The 26879-nt window shown below is 35.8% G+C and overlaps 1 protein-coding gene across 1 annotated transcript; it reads right to left on the reverse strand.

The window, feature by feature from the left end:
* Positions 1–118: 118 nt before the first annotated feature.
* On the reverse strand, positions 119–24981 carry LOC104404028 (probable phospholipid-transporting ATPase IF; the record flags this gene model as incomplete). Its single annotated transcript, XM_010012362.1, has 10 exons — positions 119–283; positions 3936–4069; positions 15793–15958; positions 16579–16682; positions 16982–17047; positions 20454–20592; positions 21386–21513; positions 21813–21872; positions 23085–23230; positions 24879–24981. Coding segments are annotated over 10 exons (1128 nt in total), but the record flags the coding sequence as incomplete, so codon positions are not given.
* Between the last annotated feature and the right edge of the window lie 1898 nt (positions 24982–26879).

A 26879-nucleotide genomic window follows, 5' to 3' on the forward strand; every position in this document is an offset into this window, starting at 1 on the left:
TTAGTAATTTGTGGATATAATTAGAAAAAAAATACTGGAAGTGATTACTGCCCAGATGACTTATGCTAAGCCACAAGACAAGCCACAGTTTGTATTTAGCAGTGATGCTAGTCTTTCTTAGGACAGGGATGTAGCACTGAACTCGCTTCAGAACCTACTATAGGTGTGTGAGCTTCCACAAGGCATTTACAAATGTCCCTGTTAACAAGTGGGTGAGTCCATTGTGGAGAGAGTCAAGATGCTTCTGTCGTTGGCATAGAAGGGATCCGATGAACTCCATGATCTAAAGTAACAATAAAAGAAAAGTTTGGCTGACTGGGAACTTACAATCTAGAGATAAGGAGAAAAGTCTATGAAAGCAAAAGTGTTAAGAGATTAGGTAAATGTAACTCCTCCATCTACTAATTTCATGTAGGCACCTGCAATTCATTCAAACCTTTGAAAATAGCCTACAATTAATCATGCCAACCATGTAATTAACTGTTCTATGTTTACCTTTCTGGCAAACTTACAGTTACAGATATTTTCATCACCGTGAAAATGGCCAGAGGCTTATACACCAGTTTACAACTGAAGTTTTAACATCATGCCTCAAGGAAAATCTTAATGTTGCATGGGTAAGTTGAGGCTCTGTGAATGCTACGGTTTGATATAACCTAAGGTCATTCTAGTAAAGCCTTGTGGAGCACGCAGTCTGATTGTGGTAACCCTGTATACTGGTGTTTTCATGTTTAACATCCAGGCTGTCTAAAACTGTGGGTAGGCAAAACTTATCTACAACCATGAATCTATATCATCCCTTAAGTTAAAATTTAAGGCACCAGGAAAACTACCTAACATGTCAGGTTTTGATTTGGATGACATTTGCAATGTCTTTCTCTTAAGGATTAATTACTATTTAGGAAGAAATACTCTTCTTTGTTGAATGGTATTATAGCACTGTATGTGAAAATCTGAAAAATAGAAGGTTGGAAGGCAAGAAATCAAAATATAACAAATTTATCCCTCCAAGTTTGCCTCTGTCAGAAATCTGCTGTTTCTTTAGAACTTTAACATGCGATGCCTTGACACGAATACCACTAATGGGAGATCCAAACAATTCAGTAATGAATCCTACTGTGCAAGAAATGTATGTGATCCAGCATTCTTAGTATTTTAGTGACTGACAAGTTGACAGACAATTTAATGGAAAAGACACACAGAATGCATTTTATCATACCACACCACACATTTTATATTCTAACTGGTGATTGAAGCTATAGAAAATACTTCTCGAATACATTTTACAAGCAGTAGATTATGTACAAGAGACTATATTCCTGTGGCCCTCTACTCCAAGCATTTGTACAACTTTGATTCATCGAAGTTTCTATCAAAATTTGATACCATGTTTTATTTCATACTCAGTTATTGTACTTGCAAGAATATCATATTTGACAGAATATCAAGAGCACAGAATACAACACATGCTAGCTACAGCAACATTATTTAAAGCAGTGCTCTTCATTCTACAGCACTCTCAGAGACAACATTTATCAGCATCACTTCATTCAAGAAAAATAATACGCAGCTACCTCGTGGTTGAATAAGAAGCTGTTTTATAAAGCAAAAGTACTCAAAAGACCATCCTGATTGTGACTGCACAACCTCTGAGGATTTAGGTAAAAATCAAAGCAGCTCAAGGTTGTGAACAAAGGCTAAACAGTTTTATAAGCATTTTTACATCACCGAATAAATCTCTTAACTGTACCTTCAGCATTTCATAAATTGTAACTGCCTTACGTGATTTAAGCAATTAGTACATTAAAAAAATAAACACTTTCACATATTTCCAGGAAAGTGCAGAGATAAAAACAGTCTTAGTACCTTGACTTTTAAACTAGGTTTTAATTGTCAATGCTGATTGGAAGGAACCAAAGTCATCGAAGAAAGCAAATAAGACTGAGATTTTTTCTAGTTGTACTGTACCTAAAGTGAAACTTAAAGATGGTTCAGAGTAACTTCAACCAGAGGCAGAAGCAAAACCTACAGAACTTGAAGCCCTTAGTGTAGCACCAAGATAGTCTTGCATATACTTTAAACTTAACACTAACTTCCATGTTTTAATGACTCTAAAGTTATTCAGCCTGATGGAACTTCATCTGAAAATTACATGAGGTAAGCAGACAAGAAACCTGAGAAAAAGCAGTCTTCAAAAAGTGTTTTAATATTCTGTCAAATATGAGTTACCTTCAATAAATATTTATAAGTTCTTAAAGACAGAAAAACAGAGGTGAAAAAAGAGGACATTGTAAAAATGTAAATGCACTGCAGAAAAAATAAAACACAGCATACCTACCTTGTAGGACTACGCATTACCAAGGCAAATGTTAACTAAGTATCTGCCCTAATTAGATAACAATAAATAAATAAAAAAGTAGCATGAGAAGTTCCTCATTTGGAAAGCAGAGAAGTGGGAAATACCCAAAAAACTCAACTGCTACCAAAATGTTGATTTTTCTTTAGACCAATTAAATGCTCACCTTGTAGATTAAAAATGCTATTAAATTGTTTATTTTACACATCATGCCCACTTTCTATACACCAAGAGTCTGAATTAAAAATGTATTTAATAATAACAGTTCATTTTTCATATGGAATGAAACATTTTGCATAATCATACCCTAGGATTTGCAGAAATTTTGAATTAATTTCACAAGCAAGCCAGAAGAGAGAAACTTACTGAAACCACAGACACTGTGTTCAACACGAGTTCAAAACAGAGATGTACTACACACCAAGTCAATACCTAATGGCAGAATCAGAACTGACAAAGCTTTACCCACACAAGATTTTATACTGAATGAATGATATCACAACCTTTAACCAAAAGAGACAAAGTTGTTCAAATACAAAATGAGCTTCCTTGAAAATGTCTGAAGTGCAACTTTTTCTGGATTGCCTTTTGACCAATGAAAGACCATGATATCATTCAGGGACTGAGAGATTATGATATACAAAAGACTACTTTCATTTCTACCCCCAAATATTTCCATGCTTGTTAGCTATTCCTCTTAACTGGAAATGGGGAGATGGCACATCAGCACATTTAGCAGGAGTTTCTCTCACGGTTATGCTGACCACAAGAGCAGTACTGTTCCTTAGATGTATTACAATAACATGCTTTTATGCCACTGAAGTTTGTTTCACATGTGGTTTGCGAAGGAAAAAGATCTATTCAGCACATACTTTGGAATGGCACACATGATTTTGCAACATACCTTCTAGAACCAAAAAAAAACATTTAAAATTCTTAGAATCTGAAGGATCTGTTCTGTCAAATTACTCTGATTTTAGAAATAGATTATAAAAGTTAGACTACAAAAATATTTCATCTTCATATCAATGAATGGCTCAAAGATTTAAAGACTCTCCTTCTAACAATAAAGTTATATTTAAGGGGGGGAGTGAGCCTTTTGTATATCTTCAGGAGTCATGCAAGCTCCAAGGTATCTGGAGGTTGTACATCAAGAACTAAAAGTGAAAAGTCTTTTGGCTTTACAAACAACTCCTGATTAGTGAAGGCAATTAAAAAAAAATAATCATGAAAAGGAGAACAAAAACAGCAGCAAGGCTTGATTTTCTAAAGTGAAGTATGTACAAATCAAGAGAAATTACAATAGATACAATACAAGAACTTGTAGTAAGCCAAACTAAATTTTAACAGAAATAATTTAAAAACTGTTTTTCCCCCTTTCCATCCCAAAAGAAAACACTCAAAATCAAACAAGAAACTAATATTTTAGGATGAAAAAAGTACAGTAAAGAGTTACATTTCCTACTTAGATAAGCAAAACCTGCAGCTGGTTTGCTAGACATCTATTGCTGCAGGCTCATCAGGTTCCAGTTTATAGGAGAATCGTCTGCAGCAAAGGCTACTGAGAGAAATGCCACACCTGTTGACCCGGGTTGGACTACATCTTCCCATTAGTCGTTCCAGCATTCTTCTAACAGATGTGCATGCTGTTTCCCCATCTGAGAAGCAGCACATGGAGTCCAAGCAGTTGATACCTGAACCTGCCTCAGTAAGCTGGAAAGAGGGAAAAAAGAAAAAAAATTTAAAAAAATCAGTACTTGCAGATTTCAGCAATTAAGATGTTATCAAAAAAACACTTAGCAAAAGCAGGTTTTCTTGAGTGTTGAGTATTTTTCAATTTTACAGGGATCAATAATGTTACCATTTCCCTTCCTAAAATCTGATCTTCCCAAGGGTTGAATACAGCCCTGGTAAGCATACAGAAATCGTTTAGCACCATCTCTGCTTAATTCTGGAAATAAACCAGTTAGCAATTCTCTGCGTTACAGCTCTAATGAATCTCTGGAGCACAGTGTCATGCAGTTTAAGCTGTGATGCTTTGATTAACCTCAGCGGAGCTACAACAATTTATACAAGCTGCAGGTCTGCCCTATTTGAAGGGAAATCTATCAAAAGAAAGTTTCAGACCACGGCTGCAGAATACAATGCAGCAATCTGATTGTAAGTAGTATTTTTTTCCTCAGGAAATGCAGAATGCAACTTCCTATAATAATTTACATTTTATCACTACCATAGATACCTGTGGCTTAATGGAGAACAAAAGCACATTCCTGATTTTGCAAATATTTTTTTTTTAAATGCAAACAAGGATGATGTTAGAAAGGTTCAGTCATGTTCATGACAGCATGAAGAATAATTCAACATTAGCGTAATAAACTTCTATTGTTCATTCTTTGTAGGTGAGAAAAAGACCTAAATAAAATGAAAGTAGTAATACAGAGATGTACGGTTGGAGTTAAGTGCCATCTATCACTGTGCTCCTCTATTTAACTCCCGCACACTAGTCAACTGCAACATAACTAAACCTAACTGAAAACTAGTACTGCTGGAGAGAGAATATCCAAAACTGACTTCAGCATCCTTTCCAAATGGAAACTAAGAATGTGGAGTGTGAGGATGCTTTTTATTTAATTTAAACGTCTCCATGGCAGCATCTTGTCAAACAAATGCTGAACACACAGGCTCAATCTGAGCATCTATTATCCTCAGCTCAATCTCAGACACCAGTGAATGAAGAAACCTAGGTGGAGGCATCTTAAGCCTATGATGGGACACAGCTCACTTAAGAGCCTTCCCCCAGCTTTTCACCACATGAATGTCACTGGCTGTCATCCAAAGACTTCTGTTTCCAACCTCTTTTTCTTTCATGACATCTCCACTTGCCCAACACTGCATGGGAAGCACAGAACCTCAGTGTTTCCTATGGGAACAATTTACTGTGAGTGGACACATTCCTTCCTAATTCCCCCAAACAGTCAACTGGACAAATTACTGCTTTGTAACAGAACAAGTCCTATACTACAAAGAAGGAGCACATAACAGAAACAAGAGCCATTTGGAAGTCCAAGAGAAAAATCCCAACTGGTAGAACAGGAAGGGAGCACACAGGCAGAAATAGTATTTCCATGGACCTTTTACTTTCCCTGCCCCTTCCTCAACTCTGTTCTGCATTCCCCATGGTCCCTCCAGATATTCCCATCACACTGCTTAACATGCTGCTTACAGGACTGTCAGATAAAACTGGATGAACTTACAGGAAGCATACAACCGGAAACCCTTGATTTGGTTGCTGCACCTCAGAAGCCATGAATGAGTGCAGGCAGAACACACACTTCTGACTAACTCACGCTCATTTTGGAGGTCTTCTGGACACAAAAGGAGCATTTACTACTACAGTGAACTTCTGTAAAAATCTGAGACATTGGAATGTTTCTGAGTGGAAACATTGCACTAAGAGGTCTAAAAAGGGTTTTGGTTAAAACAAAATACACCTCCAACAGAACTTCGATCCCTGAACACCTTCATTTGATGACCACCACTTCTGGTCACAATTGTACTGTCAGGAAAATAGCATAATTAGGAATAGCAAAACTTGTAGCACTGCAATACTAGCCAATATGACCTTTACAGCCACTTCGTACTGCACTCAACAGTGTATCAGACAAGAAATTACACAGGGTAGAAGGAATTCCTATGAGGAAGTCAGAAAACAAGCTCCCTGCTGCATATGCAGTGATCATGGTTGCGCTCCCAGCAATACAAAACAAACTTTCCGCATTCTTACACTTGGAATTTCAAGAAGAGTATTTAGTCCATCCATTATTTGAAGACTACCAAGTAATACATTTAGAGTTGCTGGTAAAGGTCATAATACTGTGAATGTATGTAGGATCAGATGGACCAGACACTTCCCCAACTCCCCTAGAATTTGCTGACCTGAGAACTAGCACTCCTGGATGTTATTCAAAGACGGCAGAAAGAGGAACCAAGAGTAACCCAAACTATCTTCCAGTGAATGAAACCTCAGCTCTGGATTTTGGAGGTCTGGTGTCTCTTCTAGTATTAACTTTGTTCTCCCCAAGTTATATACTCATAAAAATCTAGGATCATGCTTGAACGACAATTTATGGAAAAGCAGTTATTATTAACCTTTTTTAAATGGGCCATTTTAAAGAGCTTACATAAGTCTGGAAACAACATTTATGCTTTATCAAACCCACAATTAAGTGTAATATAACACTGGGACAGCATTAAGGACAACATAAAAATAAGTTCTATTTTATGTATAGATACATTGTGTCTCACTCCCTGGTGAACATGGATTTTTACATTCATATCCACTACCTGGAAGGAAGGTACTTATATTATCTTAGAGTCCCTTTTCTCATTTTTCTCTCTGTGGCAGACAGTCATGATCATAGTTTTATATCAAAGTAAGGCAGTAGGAGCCTAATGGTCTCTGAAGATCTGAAACAAACCCTCAAAAAACAAAAAGCAGGAGATACAGTGCTTTAAAATAGTAACTATAGAGAAATTGTATTAGCAATATTTGGGCTGCAAATAAAGTATTTTCATAAGGCAAGATCCAGGATCACAATAAACATCACACTTTATATGACAATGGCCCATTTCATGTAATAACTCAAAAAGCAACTGAAGTGCAGAATTAAAGAATGATTCAGCTCAATAAGGAGGGAAAAAAAATAAAAAAAAAAATCAAACCCACACACTATGATGCAAATTTTCTTGTGGATACCAAAAATATGGGTACTTTGGAGATGGCTCCATGACTGTCTATATATGATATGAATAAATATATATACACACACGTTAGGGTAGAGCGGGAGTACTACCTAGTGAATGTAAGTACTGTCGGGTAGGCTAGATGGATCTAGCAGTTGCCTATTGTCCTCCCCTCTGTGCCTGCTTTCAGCAAAGTCACATGCTGAGCTGACTGAACCCTTATCTTCTTCCATCTAGAAGGACAGAAAAGCAACAAGTCTTATAAAGCTCCATGCTTGCATTGCTTTAAAACAGTTACCATTTTTACATGAACTTTCATTTTACAGATCTGTTCTTGAGAGAAAAGGCATATTCACAAGGTAAAAAAGCAATTTTCTTAAGTTAATCAGTGGATCAAACACAGTTTATCAGTGCACAAGTATTAGAAGTGCTCGGTCTTTCTGCGCACCATAGACTACAAAAGGGGAGAACTCAACAAATCTGAAATCTATTTCAGTATTTCAGATTTTGGTTTCAGATTTTTCAGTTTTGCTAGTTTTTCCCCCTTCTAATAGAAAGAGCAATTTCAGTTTGTTTGTCTTATTACAGGGTATTCTGCATGCCACGAAACAGACATTTCAACTAAACATTTAATCACACTGAAATATACAGTTGGGACTGTGGTGAACAGGGAACATATTTAACCCTGTACATCAAGCTAAGGACACCGCAGCATATTTTCCTGAGCCCAGGTCCTAGCCACATGGATATTTCAGAAAATATATGATGGTTATTACTATTCCACAATTAAATTAAAACTTGCTCCCAACTGTAAAGCTCATTTTCTTTCACCCTTAACATAATGTATATTAAAATCCCAAACAATTAGATTTAGAATTTTAAAAGAAAATATAAGAATGTTGACATTTAACAACTTCACTGGCACTTACATTTCCAACATTCTTCTACTCCTCATCTCTTTGAATCAAATACACCTTAAAATGCCAAACTATTTCACTATTTCAAAGTCATCAGACAAAAGTATCTGCAGGTAGGCAAATATGTGCACTTTTGTGACTGATGATAAATACAACATAGTCTATTCTTCTATCTTTTTTTCCCTCTTGCTGCAGTAGTCTACGGACTAGCTAACAGATCAGCACCACACTATGCTAACACAATATACAACCCTGTAAAGGAAGATTACCCTTGTTCAAAGTTTAACATATTGAGATGTCCTGGTATATTCCACTAGTGCAAATGCATGTTTGCACTTGTACAGTCCTCTTGAAAACTTTATGTTCCTTACAGAAAACAGATGCTGTGAAGGGAACAGAAACCTGTCCTTGACTTCTGTACAGCTTTCATATCTAGATCAGGTATTGAGGTTATTAGGAGGGGAATCCTATGAAGCAGTAACCAGAGGGAAAAATACAGACAAGTAATGAAGGCTGTAAAGCCAGGGCCAGGAGTCTGGAGTTCTGGAGACAGTTAAAGAAAGCAGAGAACAGAGACAAAAGGAAAACAAGCCAACAATGAACTCATGGGCCTGCACATGGCGAAAAGAACAGGGTCTTGGCTGTGCTAAGGCAAATGCTACGGTTTGAGAGTCTCAGATAGAATGTTATGCACTGACAGCCTTCTCTGTAAATAAAAACCTTTGTGTTTTACGTTTCCCTAGCATTGTGTACAGTTGTAACACATTGTCCAAACCTGAAAACTCTGTGAACACAGTTAATCCCATCTGTAAGTAGAATTAAAACATCTGCCCTAGCAACACTTAGCACATGGGGCTTGAGATTTCTGACAGTTCTTATAAAGCACAGAGACACATAAACGTACATATACACACAAAACTTTGTTTACAAAGAAGAAACTGAAATGAGATACAATGGGGCCCAGTTAGTATCTTAAGATACATATTTCACATGTTTCAAGAATAGGACACGCAGCTTCAAAGGAAGGAAGGAGCACTGAAGCAGTCTCCAATTAAGCATAAACCCTGCACCTGACCTGTGCTGACCGATACCTTCTTCATGCCAAGTTACTAAAGTGAAAGTTTGGAGGCAAGAGTTCAACAGGCACATACAAGACTGCATTTCTGACTTACAGGAATCACATGGGCACTTAGAAGACGCTCCACCCCTCCCCCTCAAAGCTTTTAACGGTACATCACAAATTTACTTAATATAAACTTGAACATTCTTTGCATGTTTGAAATCTATAGACATTAAAATTTATTATAAGACTTGTCTTTTAATTTGTATTCATAAAGGTATTCTTTTGTGTATCAACAGAACAGTAAGCTCATTTGCAGAAGGCTGCATAACTCACTGGTGCTATAATAATTTGAGGGGTTTAATACATATTTAACAAACCACAACAAATTGCCAAAGTCTGTTCATCAATCTACATACATTCTGCAGTCACAAAGGACGCAGTTCCTGGGTGGGCATGTACAAATAGGGTGTGACAAAATTAGCTGCTTACAGCTACATTCACCAGGCGGCTGTTTTATTTCATGTTCCTACAGTCTTTCTCTGCTCTGCTGCTTTTGGAAAAGAGCTGCCCTGGACACTACAGATACTAACCCATGGTCTTCACTCCAAATTGGTTTTGATTTTTTTATTTAATATAGTGAAGGATGTAGTTTCTACCTATTAAATGATTTTCCTTTTTACTGTTTTAGGGAAGGACCCAAGGGAGAACTTCTGAACTTCATCTGAAGACTACAAATACAGACCTAGAGAAACCCAAATCCTTGCTTCTTCCTTGTTGAACTTTACAACTTCAACCGCATAAGGCAATCAGTGCTTATATTTCAGGTACCTTACTACATTCAAGTGTAAAAATTCTGACATACAAGAGAATGGGATTTGCATAATTATTTGTTACTCATGAACAAAACAGATTTCCAATTTTTTTCAACCCTTTCCCTAAGCTTAATATGAAGAAAATCCCCTCAAGTTAGTAAGTGTTCTGTTTTTAGTATTTTAGTAATGACGGTGCTGCATTTTTTTTTTCACCATCCAGCTGCATAACTCTTAAAATGTGCTTAGTTTGGGAAAGTTTAACATAATCTTTTTTTATAAAAACTTTGATGTAGATATGATACACCACATAATTCACTTAGACAACAGAGTTTTACTGGAAATACATATGTGTCCCATGGCAGGCGGTTTGGAACCAGATGATTTTTAAGGTCCCTTCCAACCCAAACCATTCTATGATTCTATATATATACCAAAGTTTTAAAAAGCTAACTTATTTACATGACACTGATAAACTAAGAATTTTTAAAGCTAATTTTTAAAAGCTATTGCAGAGGAATCTCCCCAACATGTTGCTAAGTTTACTAAAATTCAAGAGGTATGCTGCAGTTTGCCTATTTTGAAGTTAGTAAGGTCTGAATTAAAACAAACAAACAAACAAAATAAACCCCAAGAAACCCAACAAACCAAAATAAACCCACCCCACCACTACCTCCTTCAGGTGCTTGGAAATCTAAGCTGGTATGTTTCACAGTGGGACAACATCTCAAGTTTTGCCTTGCAAAGGTGTAGCACATTCTCAGAGGAAATACAAAGCATTTCTTTCCTCCCTCTTTAAAAGGACTTTTATCATCTGTTTCAATTAGCCACTAAAAACTGTCTGCTAATAATTTACAATTGTCAGCTTCCTGTCTCCTACTTTCCCTCAGTTCAACAGCAATTATGTCCCAAAAACGCAGGTTGGTTGGTTCTCCTAGCACCTATTCACACATTTTTAAATAACTCAAGTCACCTTAAAAAACCAGAAAATATTTAAAAGGAAAAATTCAATTCTTCACATTAATTCTTGCTATAAAATTAGATAAGCGTGGGATAAAACATCAAAGAAGTTAGAACATTATTGATGTGTACGAATGTTTTAGTCTCACAAAGGAGAATCAGCATTTAATAGCATTTCATGTACTGAACTCTGTGCATTTGAAGAGTTTCAGAATCAAAATGGTTCACCTACACAGACACATGTACACTTTGACTTTTTAAATCATGTTCTAGGTCTTCGCAGCCAAATGCCTTTAGGAATATGTATCTATACACATTGAAAACAAACAACACTCACTTTATAGGCGCACAAAACAAACACAAAAAGCCTTAGGTGCACAAGTGTATGTATGTATCCAAGCATAAAACATTTTCTGCTCTTCCAACACAAGAGAAAGCAAATTAAAATGGGCAAACAATTCACAAAAATTGCTGCCTGGAATATATGGACCTTCCTGTCACAGCCTTTTGAAGCTGAAATTATCCAACATGCAAAAAGCACTGTTAATTTTGATCATAATGAAATCAAAAGCATTCTAACCATGCTAGAAACCGTGATATAAAAATGGATGCAAGAAGAGCTAGATTTGTATTCTGAAAGTTGAGCATCATGCTAGGGATGTTTTTTCCTAGAAAAGCACGTCCGACGCATGCTACTTAGGAGAAGCATTTGGCTTAAAAACACAGAGCAAAGCCAAGAAATAACCAAACTGAATGTTTCTGCACTAGAGGTATTGCCCTCTCAACCCACTAATATTCATGCCTCTTCCCATCTCTCTCAGCACTGGTTAGTTCACCTTCAGCATGCATAAGAGTTGATGAGGAACTGTCCCTCCTACTCTACCTAATTTTGCTCAGCTGATTCCTTGCCCTGGACAATGGCTGCAGTGCGATGAACTCGTCACTTAAAGCAACTCTGTTGGAGTACATCTACAATTGGACAGAGAAGGGATGGAACATACATGTCAGTAAGTAGCAGCAGTAATTTTCTAAGAGAAAGACACAGGACAAGACATTGTTATTTAAGTGGAATACACATCATATACAGAACACAAGCCTGGTACCTTCAGGACAGCTCCTGGGATCATCAGAGCCAGTTACTGTTGGTAGGACCATTCTTAAGTATACCTTAGCTTTCATACTTAGAAAAAAGGCCTATAAACTTTTACATCTATACTTTACCAGACATCTTTATTCAGTATTACCTTCTCCCCTTAATAGCGCTGTGATTTATATTTACTCAGAGATTTATATTTTTATTTAGACTTATCTTACTGTCCACTTCCTCTTAAGTGATCCTGTAAATGACCTATAGTCAGAAATTACCCAGAAGCTACTTCAGGGCAACAAACTTAAGTCAAACATAAGATGTATTTTCTTTAAGGCCAGCAAAATCCACCTTGGAACATGGAAAACACCTGAAACAAAAAAAAAATCCTACATTAAATGCACTTTCAGTGCATTTAAGGAAGATAAAGTTAACCAAATTCATCCCTCTGTAAAAGTCAACTCATGCTTGCTTGTAAAATTTTTGATATACTGACTTCCCAAAATGGAACAGAGATTTTTTATTTTTTATTTAAAAAGTCGTTGTGACAGAACAATTTACATCTAGGAGTTTATATTTAGTAGAATTTCTTAGTATTTCTCTCTCATACCAGTTAAACTTCTTTGGTCTTTTATGAATAACTTAGCTACACATAACATCTAACTGCTGAGATTGACTATTGATGCTACAACCTTATACTAAATAAAAGATATAAAATCAAGTTCCTTATCTACTGATTAAGGCAGATGCCTACGCAAGCATTGTGTATTGTACTCTGAAGTGAATTCAGAGCACTAGGGTTGGGTGACTCACACAATTAGCGTGCTCTTCATTTCTGAAAAATTAGAACAAGGGCAGCAAGCACTTTCCATTGAGAAACTTGGGTTTTGCTCACTGCTACTGAGAATATTTTAGAATTTAAATAATGCTGGACAGAAACAAATAACTTAAATAGCTGCGATTTAAAAATCAGTGGCTAGTTCATGTAACAATTTATCTTGCCCTCATAAAAACTTAGTAACTATAAACTATATTTTTTCTTTCCCCCAATATAATAATTTAGTCTTACAATTAAAAATATTCCTTTATACAGAGAGTGCACCTACACTACAAAAAATGCATTTAAAGGGGCAATATACAAAGTTTCATTTTCAGTCTTTCAATGACTTTCAAATAATATCCTTAGCATTTAGAACAGACATTCTCCAAGCTCTTTCTAGCTGAAAGTCAACAGTCCTTTCCTCGGCTTTGAAACTGAAAGAAAAGTATTTATTAGAAATTTTAAACAATCCTAATGAGGTACATCTAATGAGATACAATAATGAAAGAAGCATTTTGTCACTTCTTGACAATGAATGTGCTTAAGCGGTCATGTTCATCTTTCCATAGGTCTACTTCCCAACTGTAAGAACAGCTGATGAAATTCAGTGGGGCTGATTGTCCCATTAAAAGTAAGAGTGGGAAAATCTCAACAGATTAAACCTCAAGAAGGAATAAAGAGGTGCCTTCTTTTTGTAAATACATTTTAAACTATGATTTCACTACCAGACACAGACAGAAACCACTGAATGGCTGCTGATGCATTTCTGGTCAAACCAGATTTTAGATTTTTAGATTTAGATTTACATTTTAGGTTTGCAATATCAGGAACTAAATATTTTCAGAAAGCAACTGTATTTTGGTAAACTCAGACCCTAATTCTGACACCATCAAATGGCAAAGCAGAATGGGAATAAGGGGAGAGGGGAAAAAAAAATAAGGAAGAAAAAAGATGACTAATAGGTATGCACAAAGCAAAATCCCGCAGCTATGAATCAAGCAATAGCCATGGGAAAGGTGTTAGACATTCATCAAGATTCCTTCTTAAAAATAAGAATAAGAAGTCCGACTGTGTCCTTGATGACACAACTGTAATGGAACAGATGCCAGAATTTCTAAAGAACTGATTCAGAAAGCAAGAGAATACAAAAAAGAAGCACACAGATCAAGCTAGGGAAAAGTGATGTGTGCTTTTTGGATTTTAATTGAAGCACCTTAGGAACATGAGAAACCTCAACAGCCAACTGATACTCTGTAAAACAGCTGATGTACAGGAAGGAAGGAAAAGAAAGCATTTGATAAATCTTGCCACTAGTTTTTGAAGGCAGGGGGAAAGGAAAGGTAAGTAACTACTCTCCTTACCTATAGATTTTTTCCTAAATCAAGACTCTTTAATCCAAAGAGTACAGTGACATACAATCAAGAGTCTTATCAGGTCTAGTTAAACAGCTTTCTGAAAGCTAGCAGTTATTCACCTTGGCTTTTAGCTACTAAATTCAAAACAGGAAGAAACAGCTAATATTCCAGTTTTGAAAAGTGACTAATGGGATATTTTTGCTTGCAGTCGGTTTCTCTGCATGATGTTGATCCTAGGCAGATCAAGAGAATGTCTCTATATATAGACTTTTTTCAACACACAGATTAGAAGGGTAACATAATCTAAGTACATCAACATGCATGTACATAAATTACGAGGTTAGATGCTAAAGGTAGCTGCTGATGTAAAGTAGTTACAACTTATGTATGGCACATAGCTCAGCGTAATTTCTATTAAGCAACTAGGACACAACAAAATCAATATGGCACACAAATGGACTAAAGCCCGCTAACAGGCTTCAGAACGTAACTGTATATCTTTGTCAAATGGATTCTTCTTTCACTTTCTTTTTTTTGGCCCTACACTAATTGATCTCTCATCAATTACCTGGAAGAAATCAACATAATGACTCGCAGATGAGAAAGAGATGCAGAAGATAACAGGTTACAGATGTATATGATTTCATAAACGGAATACTAGTAGGGAATTCTTTAATTCCATGCTTGGCAGTGATGTATGCTGTGTTATAATATTGTGTCCACTGGTGAAATCCAAAATTCAAGATAGGTTGAAGAATGGTGAAGATTACAGGAGAAACACAAGAATGATTAAGACTGGAAAATAACCTTTTTGACAAAAGATGCAAGCCCGATCTACTCATCAGTGAGAAAATTAACTTGATCAAAAACCTAACAGCGAACAAAGCAAAAAGCTGCTAATAGAAGCCTTTTCAGTTTAGCAGAAGTAGTAGAAAAGACAAAATGCTGAAAACTGAAACCAGAGACAGTAGCTACTAGAACAATAGGTCAGGATGACTTCTTCATAGCTGACACTAAGAAGAAAACACTCAAACATAGATGAGATATTTACCTAACAGACAGCCTAATTTCAACATGATTTCAAGGAGTTTTTGTAGCCTGTGTCAGGCAAAAGGGAGATTGTATTATCATAGCATATCTTTAGATCTCTTCTATGAATTTATGAAAATGCCACATGGGTAATTATCTTTAATTACATAATCAACAATCAAATACGTGGCATATGGCATGATCAAGATTTAAGAAATACTAACTAAACCAAGTCCTACTAATTTTTTAAATTTTTTTCATCGCATTCTAAGAACAATTCAGTGCCAATTGCAGTTGGAGAGCTTCTGATATGTAGACGAAAAGGAGAATAAGTTACCATCTTTAAAGAAGTACAAAAGTGTATGGTGTGATCCTTATACAGTTGCAAGTTGAGATACAAAGACTAGTGATCCCCTTTATAATTATGCTGTTAATACCAATTAAATATAAATGTTATTTCCTTGTAAAATGGTGTCCTCATTTTTATAGTTTTAAAATAACAATTATCTTTCAAAATTAGAACACTTCTAAGCATTAAACATGAAAATAGAAAAAGATGATTAAATATTCCAGGAAAGTAATTAGTTTACAAGACAGATTTTAACAAATGTTATCTTCTATTGATAAAGTTGGATACAAAGGCATAATATTACCTGAGCTTTTTCAGTACTTGTTGGTTGTAGATGTCTGTACAGCACTTTCTTCACAACATCAATAAACAAACAAGCAACTACTATGAGGATTATGGCAAACCAAGCAGAACCACTTGACAACAGTTGAACAAATACAAAGTACATGTCCTGGGTATGTAAAAATGGCCTGAAAAGTTAAAAGAAGTGGCAATTACTAGAAGGAACTTCTAGAAACAGAAGACAGCAGGCTCAAGCGTATCTTACTTTACATCAAGCAGCAAGTCTCTCAGGATGCAGAGTTACAACTGCATGGTGTCTATGAAGTCTACCAATCTGTTGGACCTGACCTGAAAAGAAACTCTACAGAAGAAGAGCACCTAACTTTGGAGGTAAACGTTCTGGCTTAGTTTTAAAATATGTTGCAGGAAATCAGTCACCATCCTATCCTTCCAAGACCCCAAAATACAATAAAAATACATCCCTTTACTGACTCAACCTCTAGTGTCTTTATTTCTGTTGCAAACATTTACCTATTATAAAACACCTTTGGGAACCTACCTACTTTTTTAAAACAAAAATGCATTTACAGTCACAGGCTGTCAGGACAAATAATACCTGTCCTTGGGCATGGGACAGCTTAGGAGCATTGCTCAAATATCTAGAAGAACCATCAAAGCAAGTGGCTACTCTAGGTTTAAAAATTTGTTTTCCAACACCTGTCACAGAATTCAGAGCTAGATGGTAGAACATAATATTTCAATGTTTATTTCATAGCTGGGGGGGGGCTGGGGGGAAGGAATCACTTACCAGATTATTCCCCCATAAAACAAGGAGAATATAAAATAAAATACAATGGATCCCCAAGTAACAAAATGGTTTATCCATGTCCAGAAGTGAGTTTCTAGGGCCATCTATAAGAAAGATAATGTCAATCAACTTCCTTTCCCACCCACTTCACAGAAAATGATAAATACCAGTCTGAATGTACTTAGGAACTTCCAGCTCAAACACTAGATTTTGCATGTTGTAACATGCAAAAACTACAAAGAAAAAATTTAACTACCACTGAAACCAAATGTAAAAATCACTTAACTGCAATCCTCAAGAATCAATTAGTTCTCTGTAACTTCTGAATAAATTTGAAGTTATTGCCCTATTACATATTTGCCTATATATCAAAATACAGAAAGTAATTAGTATAATATCATACCTTCATTGTAACGGTTATAACCATAACAGTGAAGACCAAAGTACCAAATGTCCAGTTTCCAAACATCTAAGAAAATGGCAAATCATGGAAGAAAAAAATTAGTTAAGAGCATTCATGGTAAGTTAGATTCCTCTCAAGTCAGCTACATTAATGAATCAAGCTTATGACAACTAATCATCTTGAAAACACAATAAGGATACAACACGAACTACTACAGCTTATAAGAGCAAAATTAACAACCCACAAGTCATCTTTCTTCTTGGTTCAAAACAGATCACCACAAAGGCTACATGATATATGAAGAAAGTACAAAACATTGACATAAAATAATAGGAAAATGAAGATACCAATTTGATCAATTAAGTAAAAGCATTCAATAGAAAACAAATACTGGGTGGAAAGTATGCACTTTAATCTAAGTGCAAACCACGCTGAGTTTAAACATTTCCAGATCATTTCCAACATGCAGCATCACCTGAAAGTTCACTTTTTACCCCAAACACAATTTAAAATTCAAAAATAATGGTGCCATTGTAAAACTCCTCTAAAGAAAAGACACTTTGTTTCAAGGCTAATAAACACAAAATGAAACTTCGATTCTACAACAGAATCTGTCACTTTTGTATTCTCTTGCCCATATAAATTAAACTACCAAAACTCTGAACAAGTTCTACAACAATAAAATCTCAGCTCTGACAACCAAGCAGGGATGCTGAGTTTGTAATATATCTACATACATGCTACTCAGACACACACTGCCAATCTACAACAGGTCCAACTGCTCTGCTCTTGGAAGCAGTCTGGGTGCTGAAGCTGAAGACATTGCTGTTACATAGCTATTTTTGCCACTAACATACTGAACAATGACCAAATCCTTAGCTCTATTAACCAGTGGCAAACTAAGCAAGCAAGGAGAAAGGTACCACATGCAGACAGGCAATCAAAGTCATCCTAGAGCTGATTTGTTAGTACAGCACAGAGGCATGGAACTGGGATTCGCACAGTTGTAGTCCTTGTTACAGAGCTCTGACAAAAGCAAACAAAAAATCCCAACAGCCTGATGACAGATCTCACAACTGCTTTTCTCATCTTTACACAGGGTACAGAACTGAGGCAGTCATGAGTCTGGACTTACTGATAATTTGAAAGATGTTTATTAAAATACATCTTCTGAAGCCTTCCATTTACTTTTCATACTGATAACAATATTTAAAAAGCAACATGTTTGCTGCTAACTGCTGCAATAATATCTTAAAATAAAACCAGACTACTGCTTCTGAGTGACCTGTGAAAGAAAGTGTCTTTGCTAACACTGCTCTCAATGGTCACAGAGTTAGAATGCAAAACACAAACAGGTTCTTGTCACCATTTTATTTTTGAACACATTTACACTGTTGATGCTGCATCCTTTAATCCTGTGAAGTACAGATACAGTATTTTGTATCTCCTCCTCTTCTAAACTCTTACCATTTGCCTGTTAGGTTTCAATATCTGACGACATGCACAGCATGAAAAAGGGGGGAAAAAAAACAACTAAAAGATCACGTTGTTGCACAATGTGTTGAGGTAAGCCTAACAAATCACCAGCATGAATGAATTATTTACAATCTCTTCTATTCTGCTTTGCTTCAAACTGTGAACTTGGAATGAAAATGTGAAGCCCTGCATGAACACTAAGCCGCATCACTCATTCACACAAAGTGTCTTGAAGACTTCTTACAAGAAAGCATGTCAGCAGCATATGGGTTTCTCTTGCCCTTAACCTGGCTTTTCAGGCACATGTTAAATTTGCAACATACTTTATGCACTGCAGATATTTTGCTGCAACAAACAGACAGTTCTACCAGTTCTAATAACCATCTTTCAGAAGAGAGATACAGACTAACTACAAATAAATTCTAAGATTTTTTTAAAGTCACATTGCAGGTAGCGTGAGAAGTCAAAGCGCATCTGAAAGTTTTATGTCCAGTATGCTCATTCACTAACTATATTTAAATAATCTCGAGGTTAATTTATAGAAGAAACCATTAAAAGAACCTTCTCCACAAAGTCTACATTAACACACAGGTCTAGACTTAAACAATAAAATCTGTTCCCCAAACTAAACATCTGCTACTAACTACAATGCAAAATGTCTGTTTCTGCCTTGTAGACATTTACTACGCAATTTTGAAGCAAGGTGTTTTGACAACTAACACAGATGCACAGATTTTCATAGTGCAATACTACTTCATCAGAAAAGTACTGAAGGCCCTTTACCAATTCACAGGAACTTTGAAGTCACACAGCTTGTAAAAAAAATGACAGGAGAGGGCAGATTCATACCTCAGCTGTAAGAGACATTTTAGTCTAAAGCAAAACTATTTTAACGTTATTCTCAAACATCTCATGATGAAATAGGTACTCCAGCTAGGTGCACCACTCTGCCTTCACTGCTCCTTTCGCGTGCTCTCTGATTTTAGTCACTCAAGACAATTCTGGCCATTGTCTGCATATCATTACATGGAAAATCTTTTTGGCTAAACTTCCTGAGCTCATGCCCATTCCTAATCCCCCATGACCACTGTGAATACACTGACGTGATTTTTGTACCTTGTGCCATAATATGCAACTCTAACAAGCACTACATAAGAATCAGCAAGCACTTCATGTCAGTAGTATGAATGGCCTAATGAGAGAAGGAAATGTAATTCTGCATCGGTACCCGTAAGTTTTATGAGAAAAAACAACAGTATCTACATGTTCTAAATTGGGTTAACTAACTCAGAACCTTCCTCGGGGGAAAATGAGGAAGCAGACTTCTAACGGTTTCATCCAAGCCTTAGGAATTTTTTGTATACAATTTTTCCTGTGAACTTTAACATCTTTCAAATAGAAAGTGTCAAATCAGTAGCTGATGATATCATGAAGTTACTTTCCTAGATGTCCTAAAAACACTTCTTGACTAAAAACTGTAATTTAAAAGCAGCTTGCACCACTTCATTTTTAAAAATTCTGAGTAATTAGAATAATGTGTTTTCAGGAGACGCTTTAAGACTTTTGCCAACTATCAGTTTAAACCTAACTTTGTAAGAGATGCTAAAAGAGAAGCCATTGTTTGACACAAAAAGAGAGTTTTGAATGGTTGAGTATAAATTCTCATTTACTGCAGCTATGACATACGATTTTGACAAAAACAGTATACAAAATAAAACAAAGTTTAAGACAAACATAATACATTTATTATCTTGAAAGATACGTTCTTCACGGACATACACTTTCTGACAACATGTCTTACAGTTTCCACAGTAAGAAATGTTACTCTTGAGAGTAAACACCGATATTGGCAAAGTACCTTTGGTAATTACATAGTTCATAAAAATTAAAAAACCTTCTATTTTTCTGATACAAGAGGATTTAAAAAAAAAAAAAAAAAGACATTAAGAAATATCACCAAAAATACAGTGGTAGAGTAATATTTATGATATTGTACCTGGCCATTTCCCAGCAGAGAAGTATCTTCTCCCATTAGAAGATACGAGCCATAAAAGAAAACAAATGCATGGAAGAAGCCCAAGACGGTCCAGTAAAGAAATGGTTTAAACCCCAGGTGGGCATTTTTACTGATATCTCTGCAGAAATAAAATTGATACAGGATTTCAGATTGTCTTTATATACCCATCAGCTATTCACATTGCATGATTACTACTACTTTTAAAAAATATAGCTTTTAACTTCACCAAGATACATGTAACAAATGCTGACATACGAAAAAAAAATACATAACTCATGATTTGCCTCTGCTTTACACAGGGATCGCCAATGGCAAGGGTCTCAAATGGGTCAAGTTTAGGACAGCACAAGCTATGCAAAAGGAAGAAAAAGCCAGATCTCCTGATACCTACCCTTTGTTCTGCTTAGAAGACCCTTCAGGAAAAGAGAAACATCTAAAAGACATCTCTTTTTCACAAAAATACAGATTGATTTTGTCCAAAAAGCTGTATGCAGTGTAACATGCTACCACTGGGAGGACATATAATTCTACAGGAAATCACTTCCCCTCTCAGTAAAGCACATCTTCTGATGATTCCCCCCACCAGTGTCCTAGTGATTCATTTGTGTGTTTGATTGATTTTCACCTCCTACATTTAATGGAAGAGAAGGCTGCCAATCATGTCAGCAGACCAAGTGCTCAATTCTCTTTCAGTCTTAACATGACTGACATAAAAAATTTTAAGAATACTCATGTTAATTAACTTTTAGGATGAAAACTGTAGCTGCAGTTCTCCCTCGAAATAGTTACTAAAAATTGTATAAATTACAGCTGAAAAAACTGTAGGAATACACAGTTCATAGACTTCTGCAGATGCTGCTGTTATTCTAAATGATGTTCTACTGTGACAATATATGCTAGAATATACATACCGATAGAGCACAGGTTTACTCTGTAATACATGCGGATGCACATGCTGTTCAAAAAGACTGTATATGAGGACAGGCAAGGAAGTGAAACAAATATTGTACAAAGTCAGGTATACACTGTCATAGAGTGTCTGAAAATGGAAACAAAAATTATTTTGAGTACTGTAAAGAAAAAAGTTGTTTATACTTACTAAAATTTATCAGCACACTATAGCAGCAATAAGTCGTCATATGAATTCACTAGTTAGAAAAAAACCTATGTTCACATAACCATTCAGTAACATCAAGCTATCAAATACAAAAAAATGAAGCTGGGTAATTGTTAAGTGTAAAATTTTGACGTTCCTGTGTAGTTCTTTCCCATTTTTCTAGTTATTTACCCTGAGTGTTTCCTACACGTTTATCATGATGTAAGGCATTCAATACTTACTTGTTGTGAAAACAAACAGAAGAACTGATATAAAAACTGTGGTGTAATAAAGCACACATTCTGGGGAAAAAAAAGAAAGAAAAAAAAGTGAAGGAAATACTTAAATAGTTAATCCTCACAATCCTAAAAAGAAATTGCTAACTCTTACATGCTGGCAAAAATACACTGGGAGGATATATAGCATTTCAGCATTTTACTTGGCAAAGTGAAGTAAAATGGTTTGATCAAGAGCATATTTTGTTAGTCCTCTGGGACAATGAACCTGAAAAATATAAACTTAATTGCAGTGCTTGATGAACACAACTCATTATGGGAGTACAAAAAATATTAAACGAGGAGAAACCCATTCATTTCCCCCTTACTTTCTTTTTAAGAATTTCTTTCTGAAAGAGTTTCCACATTTCATTCAAGCAATCATGTGGTCTACTTGTGAGCTTTCTGCATGGAAGTAGACAAAACAGAAACCAAAACCTAACACCATGCTGTGATCTTTAAATGAAAGCAAACAATCGAAGATAAAACGTGGCTTGGTGGCCAATGCTAGAATCTCTGACAAATTTCAAGTAAGATAGTGAATTTTGACTTCTTATCATAACTGATGATCAAAGACATTATGAGCAGCTCAAACACCCCAGCCCAGGACTGAGCTCCCAGGCTACTCCTTGCCCATCCCTGCCAGCTCCTCCTTCTAGCATCTGGCTTAAGCTCACCCTGCTGCTCCATGCCCATTGCTCCCCGAGAGGTATCCAGAGTTGACTCAGTCCCTTGCAATGCTTCTGAAGTGAAGACTGTTACAATTTCCTTAAGGTGAGCCTGCCAGCAAAGGACATGTTCTTTCCCCACACACCTCCTACTCCCTCTCTCAGCTACTTCCTATGCTCCTTTCTCCTTTTAAGATAGATAAATAGATTTGGTTTATATTAAATCAATAAACAAAAAAGGTTATACTTTTACATCTTGCTAAAAAATGCATTTAATTTAAAGCTAGTAATGCTTCTTTCAGAGAGCAAACATGTCTGCATCCCAGTCTAGGCAAACTCATATCGGTATTTAAAACCTATTTCTAGGTGGAAGTACTGAACAATTTCACAGAGAAGCTATTGAATTGGATTGTAAACTAAAAAAAAAAAAAAAAAAAAAGTCGAAAAATCGTGTTTGAAGAGAGATACTTAATCTGTTGCCACCAAAAATCTTAGATCTGAAATAAATTTCTTGGTGGGAAAGAAGTTACACATTTTCCATGAACTTCACTGGCACTCTCTGAAGACTTACCTTATAAAAAAAGTACTGTACAAGGGTTGCTATTCTAATATAGTAAAAGTGTCCATGAACAAAAAGCAACTTGGAGAGGAATTTAAACCGTGCTATTGCATAGTCACTGTTTCTTACAGCTTGTCTTCCTTCCTTACCCATGATTCCTGTAATATTTGAGAAATGAAATAGAAAACAGGTTAAACATTCTAAAATAAAGTTTAAAAAACCCAACAACAAACACTTGAAGCTACATTTCTGTTTTTCTGCACTTCAACGTTATAGGCTTCATCAACTTTCAATTCCAAAAGAAGGCATTATTCCTGACACTTAGAACTAATAAAAATAAAATAATTAAAAAAACCCCACCCACCAACTATTTCTGTAAGTTATACTTAAGAAAACGTTTATGGAAAGAAACAAAACAACAACACTCATACACAACCAAAATTCCCAAACCAAGCAAACCACTATCTATCCATCTTTAATCACCAATTCACTTAGTATATTTCACTTCAGAGAGGTTTTTCTTACAGTATTTTCTGGGAATAATATATGACCTATACTCAACAGCAGAATAAAAGTGCTGTTCTTGCAGTAACAGTTTACTTACTCTGATGGGCTGAACAATGCTTGTCACTTGTCACAGCTGAACACAAATTCACTTCTAGAAACTATTATTAATGATAGGATAAGCATACACAGAGAAGACAAACTGTTCTTTTATAGAAGTCGTCTGGGATTCTTGAAAACCAGACATTTAAAAATGCTTGTTGCTTTTGAACAAAAAACAGTCTAAAGGTCCAATCACCCTCAACAGCAAAGACTTACTGGTTCTAACCAGTGTACATACAGTATCTAATATGCTATAAATTACAATAAAAACTTGGATATTTTTAAATAAGCTTCAGTTATTTGACAAACTAGCTGTAGCATAAAGCATCAGTTGCTATTGGCCTGTAACCTTCTCAAGCAACCTATACCCATTGTCTTTAAGACTCCTGGTTTAAAGAATCAATGGCATGTGATTTACATGATAAATATTACATACACCTTTTAAATCACACAGGGTGACAGAGCAAATATCCTTACATACCAATACCTTAGGCAATACCTTCAGACTTATTACTGTAACAAACATCACCCAACAAAGTCAGTAAAGGAAATACCAAAACACTATATGATGGGTACCAATTCAGTTATATGTATGTTTGGTTTTTGTTAAGTCAGTTATATAACACAGCAGAAAAAAAAAGTTTAAAGACAGTTCTGGCCAGATGACAGAAAACATACTAACAGAGAAATCTACCAAGCTGATATGAGAATCCACAACAGTCTCTCAAGAGAGATAAAGAAATCCTTCTCCTCAAAGACAAACTAGATACAAATGTCTACAGTAATACAGATGTGGTGCAAACAGTGTCACTTTAGCACAAATAAAAGTCTAAAGGTCAATTTTACACAAGAACTTAGAACCTGACAATGTCTGAAGTCAGAGACCACTTCCAATACCTGACACAGGGTACTTCTCAGATTCTAGTTAAAAAGAACCTTTGCTGTTTTTATGGCAGCATAAAACAGGACCTTTGATTATTGGTGGACTACACAATAAACCTAAGATTTCTGAAAGCAAACAGCCTTAGATTTTAGTATTCGTTAAAACTCTACTACAACAGATGATCAGATTAACATCCTGTCATTTACAGGTGCAAAAACATTAGAAGTTTATCTGTTTATAAACACTCTTCAGGATCTAATCCTCTACTAAAATTTGCATGTTATTTGCCTTTATCTTTTATGACAAAAGAAAATTACCTATGCCAACATGTGCTTCTTGTATCATGCTCACATCATTAGCACCATCACCGATGGCTAATGTTATAGGTTTCTCTGGGGATGTTTTTAACAGTCGTACTACCTGGGGAAAAAACGGGAGGAGGGAGAAGAAATTTTTCAGATTAGACAGTCTACCAACAAAGCATGTCACTAATTGCCAAGTACTTTAGTCACCTACCCGTAAATATAATTAGTATATTCTATGAATGTGCACATGGGTAAAACATATCTTTGGCATATGACGTGCATAAATTCACTACTCCTTTAGAAAAACTCCCTCTTTGGGGCGCAAGCCTTATTTAAATACTATGACTGCCTTCAGCTTATTTCGCTGTTCTTACTTAGATGTACTTTTACAACTCTTAATTTGGTGATTTATCATACAAAATAGTCAATTAAAAGTCAGAACTGAAAATTTACTTAGGGAGTAATCCAGATTTAATGCCCTTTACTAGATGTGCCCAGATAGTTCACATTTTCAATTAATGGAACTAATAATTTTAAAATAGGAATCTGACAAAACCCCAGCATATTAGTTCAAAGATCAATACATGCTGTTATCAAGAAAAATAACTTCTTTTTAAAGCAACTCTGTTATCACCAATGGGTATTCTCAGTTGGAAAAGTCACAGAAGAAGATATGACAGACAGAGTAAAAAAATTGTTCACATACAAGGCTCTAAAATCCTCAAAAGAAGAGCAGTTATATTTGCTCTTTGCAGAAAGGAAAGAAATCTTTAATGTAAGTGCCAACAGTATTCTTCACAGAGAGGACTTAGTTAGATGAGGCTTTTAGTTAAGGAGAGTTAGTAATTTATTAACCTCCCAGAGAGCTCTAACTAAAGGGAGAGGCTTCACTAATTCAGTCATAAGCAGGCTGCAGAGATAAAGGTGAGAATGCAGATCCAGAAGGCTTTCTAAAAAAAAAAAATAAATAAATTTATCTGCAAAATAAGACTGCATATTCCCCCCGCCAACTTCCAGAAAACCCAAAGTGGAAATAATCAACAGAACAACAACTGCATGAGGTAAGTAAACAGTTCAAATAAATGAGTTCTAGCTGGTATGTCACTGTACTGATTCATAGGAGCACTAATGCTTCACACAAGGAACACAGCAGTGATTAAATACAGTCCACAATTCAGAGAAATCCACCTCATTGTGGGAACACATTCCCTAATTACAGGTACTAATATTTAAGTTTACAGGCTCCCCATTCCTAAGGGGTAATTATTTCAAGTAAATTTAGCATTAGATCTTACTAAGCAGCCTTACTGCATGGCTGCAGCATGTCACCCAGATCAGTTCTCATGAGATACCAAACACTGCGGTAAGTTAGACAAACATCTACGTGAAAAAGTCGAGACAAATCCTCTGACAAATATTAACAGCGGTAGCTCTGAATTACTGACATGAAAGATGTTTAAAAGGCTTCCAACCCAGAATATGTAAAAAAAATAAGTAGTGAGACTGCTAGCCGTATATTGACAAGCATTAAAATTACAGAAAAATATGTGGTAAATATTAAGACGAGTTCCAGCTTAACCTTGGAATAAACCTCACAAAAAGGGTGCCTACAGCAGAAAATCAAAAGCAAGGATTAAACTGCTGTACAATTCCCTCCCCCACCCTTCCCTCCCATGTTGTACAGCATTTGCCTCAGTGATTTATCTACTTCAGTGTTTCAAAAAGTCACTGCCATCAGAATTAGGTTTTGTTGTACTTTACGACAAAACACAGGAAATAATTGAGATTATCTGATGGATACGATAAGAATTAAGGAAAGCACTACTGGCTGCTCTCTGACAAATTTGGCAGTACAATACATATTACAGATCAAGTTAAATGATGAAGTAAGAACAAGGACACAACAGAGGCAAGTAACTACACCTTAAAGAGAGAGGATGGCAAAAATTTCAGCTAAAAGAGTGTACATAAAGTGGACACAGCCAACAAATAATTTTTCTTACAGTATTTACA

The sequence above is a fragment of the Nestor notabilis genome, unplaced genomic scaffold (genome assembly GCF_000696875.1).
Source record: "Nestor notabilis isolate BGI_N333 unplaced genomic scaffold, ASM69687v1 Scaffold31853, whole genome shotgun sequence".
NCBI lineage: Eukaryota > Metazoa > Chordata > Aves > Psittaciformes > Psittacidae > Nestor > Nestor notabilis.